The 6,532-nt window shown below is 28.1% G+C and overlaps 2 protein-coding genes across 2 annotated transcripts in view; both read right to left on the reverse strand.

Moving 5' to 3' along the window:
* Positions 1–1,561, reverse strand: part of LOC111640210 (multidrug resistance-associated protein 4-like) — a 132,881-nt gene extending 131,320 nt beyond the window's left edge. The window contains exon 1 of the mRNA XM_023386210.1: positions 1,494–1,561. Coding sequence (XP_023241978.1) covers positions 1,494–1,535 — 42 coding nt within the window. The 5' untranslated portion in view covers positions 1,536–1,561. The remainder of the gene's footprint in view (positions 1–1,493) is intronic.
* Positions 1,562–2,009: 448 nt separating this feature from the next.
* Positions 2,010–6,532, reverse strand: part of LOC111640211 (multidrug resistance-associated protein 4-like) — an 18,228-nt gene continuing 13,705 nt past the window's right edge. Inside the window, exon 5 of the mRNA XM_023386212.1 lies at positions 2,010–2,210. Coding sequence (XP_023241980.1) covers positions 2,010–2,210 — 201 coding nt within the window. The remainder of the gene's footprint in view (positions 2,211–6,532) is intronic.

Below are 6,532 nucleotides of genomic sequence, written 5' to 3' on the forward strand. Positions count from 1 at the left end.
CATTCCATCACGTACATAAACAGTGTCGTAATTCGCCAAGTGCAAATCAGCAAATTCGTAAAATTTTTGTTTATTTTGAACAATCCGGATAATCGAAAATCCGGATAATGGAGGTCCGGATAATGGAGGTTCTACTGTATTTTCAAAATCAATGCATTGTATAGGTAGGTATTTAATAAATAAGTAACAAATATAATTTAAATAATTATTATATTAAACTCTTTCCCTATTTTACTTTGCCTTATTGCTGTAATATTATTTGAAAGTGTCGTGTTTTAATTTATTCGGATAATAAAACAAAAAAAGTGCAAATATATATTAATAATTTTCAACCAAATCGGATATTAGTACAAACTGTAAGAATTATTATTGCAAATTAATTTTAAATGAAGCAATGAATTGAACTGAGAAGTTTTCTAAATATGAAAACTTTTTCGTAAGAAATAAATTGAACAGTTTCCTAAATATTAAAATTATTTATAATCTTAATTTACTCGAAAAATTTCTGATCTGAAAATAATTTATTTACTGAAAAATTAATTTAAAAATTAATACGTGCAGAAATGTCTTGCTTTAGGTAAACTGAAGGAAAAAGTCGAAACACTCAAATAAACTGTAATGTAAAAATGAAAATCTTTTCAAAATAATTTCATTGTTATATTATTTCAAATTGTCATGTACCGGAATATCAAGACAAATATCTATCAAGAAAATAATTAATTCTAGTATTGATAATAAAACTATTACTCGACAAATTATTTGTAATCTTAATTTATTAGATATCAGAAATTAGAACAGGAATATGTCATGTTTTAAATAAAGTGAACGAAAAAACTGGAAAATCTTAAATAAAATAAACTTATTTAATATATTAATGTAAAAATAAAGAAAATTTAAAAAATAATTTCGTTTTGGTGTTATATTATTTCATACAATTGTCATGTCTTAATTTTCTCGGATATTATAAAATTTAATAATTAATACAGAAACTCTGGCTTATTGTTAAAATAAAATTAATTTGATTTAAATTTGTAATTAGAAAATTAATTTTGTGATGTGAAATAATTCTATTCGACGAATTTTTATTTGCAATCTTAATTTAATTTAAAAAAATTTTTGTAATTTTAATTTATTCAATAGTAATTTACTCGAAAAATTAATTTTGTTATTAGTATGGCCCAAACCTATTATATTAAACAATTATATATGTAAAGAGCATTAAAGGATGATTTTCATCAAATTGATTTGTCGTTTACTCAGAAGACAATTCTTACAAACTGTTTCTATTGAATTTTAATCTGAAATGATCAGTGTTATTTTAAAAGAGATCTGACTGAAACCAAGCTCATTGCACTTTCCTCTTGTCAGAATTACCTTTATTTGTTATTCTAAAGTTGTTTACTAATTCGGCCATTATAATACGTACACAAAATATACAGGTCGACAAGTGTACATTAAATATATTACTGTTTAAAAAATTATTTTAAACTTACGTTCTGGAATTTGCCGACGTCATTAGCTAGAAGATTTACCATTTGTCCCACATTTGATTTTTCCAGAGAAGAAGAACTTAACCTAATTGCCTGCATATGAAAATTTAATGTAAAATAAATATTTTTCGAAAAGTATATAAGATATTAAATATCATTTAAAAATACGAGTATAATTATCAGTAAATTCTGTAAAGTAACTAATAAATTACATTTTCTAATACTTGTTTACTCACGCAACTTGACAAAATTAATTTTATTACGCAAGAATGTATTATATAATGGATTAAATTTAGAAGTTGATATATTTTTTATTGAGATATTTGTTTCTATAAATTTGGATTTTTAAAATAACTCAACTTTTAGCACTCAAAACAATTTTTATTGTTAAAAATAATGGTTATAAAATTAAATTAATTGCACGCAGTACTTTTTCTAAGAAATTTGTTCATCATTCGTTGTATGTCTAAGGCACATGTATTTCAGTCACTTTTTACAACATTTTATGTATTTTTTCTTTTAATCTTCAACATAGAAAGCATCTCCTTTTTTAGAAATTCTTTTAATATCATTTGTTGTTGCTATTCCCTTTGATTTCGTTTGAACTGTCCCTGTTGAAATTGCTCTCACTTGATTGCATTCAAAGTCAAGTACTTTTTGTTCTAATACTGAATTGCTATGTAAACCTTGGAAATGTTCAGATCTGTATATCGTGTTGACCTGGCATAATAATTTGCCTAGACTCTTCAAAAACCTTTTGACCCTATTTACGTTTTGAATATTTTTTCGCCTACATTTTATTTGCCTCATAATAAACCACATACGAATTATAATCGACTAGATCAATCAAATTTAAAAAAAAAATAAAAAAACAGCCATTGGCCATTTTGTACCATGCCTACAACTGTATGTTCTTATACATTTGTCAAGTTTATCAACACTTGCTTTTTTTCAATTATAATAATTAAATACTTTTGTCTTTTCACTTTATAAATACATTATTAAATACATTTAATAAATACATTGCATACACTTTATATCTACTTCTATAGTGAGGACTGCAATTCCTCAAATAAAAGTAATATAATACTTCCACAAGAGCAACAATTCATCGCGCGGCATCAGATATTTTTTATAAAAACCACTACAATTACTGAATTTTTGTCAAATATACTCCATAGTATTCACAAACCGTAGTGAATAAAAGTAGAATAAAATTCAAATTCCAAAATTAATATTTGTCTTTAATATAAATATAGATGAGATGGGGTCACAAGATGACACTTCTAATCTGCATGTGATTGTTAAAGCAGGGTGTGTAATAGTTCTCAATATAGTTTTAAATATTTTACAAAAATCGTAAACTATTTAAAATTAATATACGTAATTAAACTAGTATTTAAATATATTCAGGCGTATATATCATAAAACCTATTAATTGATAATAACTATTGAATATTGCTTAATTGATTAATTGCTCTTATTATTTCTTCCAATGTATAGTCCGAAAAACATTCCTGTCTTATTGTAAGCACTTTATAACTATCCGTTGACAATTGACCATTATTCGAGACAAAATGACCTTTAGAGAATTTAACAGCATAAAAGTTTAGCCATCTTTCCAAAGTAATTTTTGAAATATATTCTTCTACCTCTAAACTAGTTGATTGTTTGCCAAAATGTTTTAGAGTTGTTACATGTCACCAGTCTTCTATTTAAGTTTCAAAAATAAAATTATTTTTTTTGACATAAACGTCTGTAGTCTTTCAAAATAATATTATAGAAACCATAATATTCATTTGTATATGACGTTATAACCTTTTTAAAGAACTTCCACAAATCTTTCCCCAAGATGTGACACTCATTATTATACATTTATTTGTTGCATGAGTTTTACCTGGTACAGGATTAACGTCGTAAATTAAGTCCAAAGAAGACATCGCTGCTTAAGCTCTACCTAGATCATCAGGTGTAAGAATTCTTCCATACTCATTTGACAGAACATTACCTAATTTAAGAGATAATTAAGATTTAACTTCATATGTGTACTGTACATTGCACGTTTACTTAAAAGTTGTCTGTTAAAAATGCGAAATGATACCAATCAGATAGGTTTTAATAAAACTGGTAAATATTCTGAGCTAATCTTTGTTAAAACATTTAAATTAATTACAACACTAAAATATATATTTTGTAATAGTATCACAAAATCAATTATACTGCCTCCTTTTGATGAGTGATAGGTAAAATTATTATTATTTTTTGTCTCCTGGCGACAAGCCATTTAAACACGCGAGACTTATTTTCACAAAATTTATATAGAATTTTCTTTCTGTCATTAACAATTATATCTTTTGAGGCTCTCGAAAAAGTTTTCCAGTTGCCAGTAAAAGTCCCATTCGAGCGTTAAAATTAGCGCATAAAATCAAGTTCATTTCAGGTAGCAGATAGTTTTCTATAAGCGATAACATGTTCTTAATATCTTCATCGAAATAGTTGTCAGGCGAAATATATAACACTATTTCTTAAATATTGATTGACTTCTCAATGTCCAATTGTAAAAACAAAAAAAAAATAGTAATTGAAATATAATTTCAACGTTAAAAACCGTGTCCAGTTAAAACCGCCATTGANCATGTTTTGTATCGTTTTAGTCTACGTGCCTTGGCTGCGAGTTTTTGTTTTAGTGTATCGATGTATTCTGTAATGTGTGTGTTGTGATGTTCATGTTTTGTGTGTGTTGTGATTTTCCTGTAAATGTTTTTAAGTTGTTATGATCTTTAATTTGGGTGTTATGTTGTTTTTAGTGTATTGTGTCAGCCTGCCTAATTGCTGTCTAATGTCATTTATTTGTGTTTCTATTTTTTTCTGCCAGGCAGGCTTGTGATAGAATTGTGTTTTGTGTGTGTCTGTTTGTGAGTGTATTTTCAGTCCATGGTATGTCACCACTGTGACTGCCCCAGCATAGACTAATGTATGAATGTCTGAGAGTGTAAAAATTAAATGGATGTAGTGTGGTAGTAAGTGTGTGTTTACATAATGTAGTGTTTTCCCTACTACCTTTGAAGTGTTGATTTTCGGTATTCGTGGTCTTTGTGTAGGATCCGTACCTGTATATTTAGTGAGTGTTTTCTGAAATATAAGTGAGAGCCTATTAACTAATTCTGTGTCTACGTTATCAGTGATGGATGAGAAAGTTCCTGTACTATCATTAGTGGTAGTTGTTGTGTGCGTGCTGTAATCAATGCTTGTTGCTGGATTATACTGATAGGTTACGTGATCTTCATTAATGTTAAATGTTTCTGTTTGTTAATGTATTTGATCAGCAACCTGTTGTTTGATAAGTTCAAGTGTTGTTTGTGGGATAAGGTGGTTGTGTATAATCGTTCTTTTTTGATCAACAACCCTTTGTTCGGTGACAGTGCGGTAAGGATATTGTTGTGTGAATCTATGGTGTAGTTGTTGTCTGTATGCTGTCATGTTTGTTTCGAGTTTTGTGATGGTGTAGGAAGTACGGATGATAAATTCGTTCATTTCTGATGTCCACTTTATTTGTTGGCGTGGTTTTCCAGCTTTTGTGGTCTGTGGATGCATTGCCAGAGAAACACCAAGTCTAGGTCGATTCCTCACATCTGTTGAGGGCATTGCATTAGCCATGCTTGGGCCGGCGCTGCTTTCGCCACCGGTAACCAAGGGAGACTGGAGCCTATTTTTCGAACGTGAGCCTCTGCCTAACTCATAAACGTGGACCTTGTTAACCCGGGCGACGTCCGAGCCGGTATCATACTTAGATCTGGTTAGTACCATGATAATTATCTACACAAAATGTGGGTGTGTGGTCACTCTTAGCTTCATTTCTCCCCATAGACCTTACTAGCATAGGTGTCCCTACCAGGAGCTTGTGGTCCAGCCTGCATTGCCCTATGGATCAGTAAAATTACTGGGCTCTCCCACCACGACCAAGTGGTGACAACGGGAGAGTTATTATTATTATTATTATTATTATTACTGTACAGTTTCAGTTAAATTCTTATACTATATAATCTTTTACTTTCATTTCATTTTATTAACTAATTTTTTTTTTTTTAATTTTAAAAACATAAGTTTCATTTCAATTCAATTACAATATAAATTTTAAAAATTATATTTTTATAGGTTTCACATTAATAATTTGATAAAATGAATGTAATAATTGAATACAATCGTCATATAATATCAAAAATTGGAAGAAAAGATAATTCATATATGGATTAACATTCTATATGGTCAATAAAAATATTTATGTATGAAATCTCTTCGTTATTTTCTTATTAAATATAAAATAATACTAATCCTAATTTTTATTTATATAAAATTACAGAATGCGATGCTAATAGATTTTGAAGCATTTCAAGTGAAAGAGCATGAAATTATTTTACAGACAAGTCGACCATAAAAGCATTACACTGTTCTGTAGAAGCTGTAATAGACATTTATATAGATTCTGTTAAAAAGTATCAATTATCGGCGAATGATCAATGCCAAGTCAATTTTACTAGCAAAAAAATTCATGAATTAAATTTTATAGACAAAAAACATCGAATATAACTGGCTGGATCAAACATAGTAATTTACAATACTTATTATTTCACAACACATAATGAATTATTTTTATTTAACAATGGACAGATAGAAAAAAAAAATGTTTTTAAAAACTAGAACTGCAATTATTTAGATATGAAACTTCTTGGGTGTTTAAGATTTGATAATATTAAAAAATTGTTTTTGCCGCAAATATTTTAAGAAACATTGTTCTTTTTGTGATATTTTATCTTACAAACAATTCTTAATTAAACAAAAAACAGATACAGTAGAACCTCGATTATCCGGACTAATTAGGAATGAAGGTAGTCCGGATAAGGAAAAATCCGGATAATCGAAACAGATACTTTAATTTGTCTTTTAATGATAATACAACACGTTTTCTTTTCGATGACATATCGGTAATATTAAAAATAAATACTGTATTTAAATCGTGATCAAATTTTCAAGAAACAAATGTT

Source organism: Centruroides sculpturatus, unplaced genomic scaffold, assembly GCF_000671375.1.
Source record: "Centruroides sculpturatus isolate CEXI.00-Female unplaced genomic scaffold, Cexi_2.0 scaffold1146, whole genome shotgun sequence".
In the NCBI taxonomy this organism is placed as follows: Eukaryota; Metazoa; Arthropoda; class Arachnida; order Scorpiones; family Buthidae; genus Centruroides; species Centruroides sculpturatus.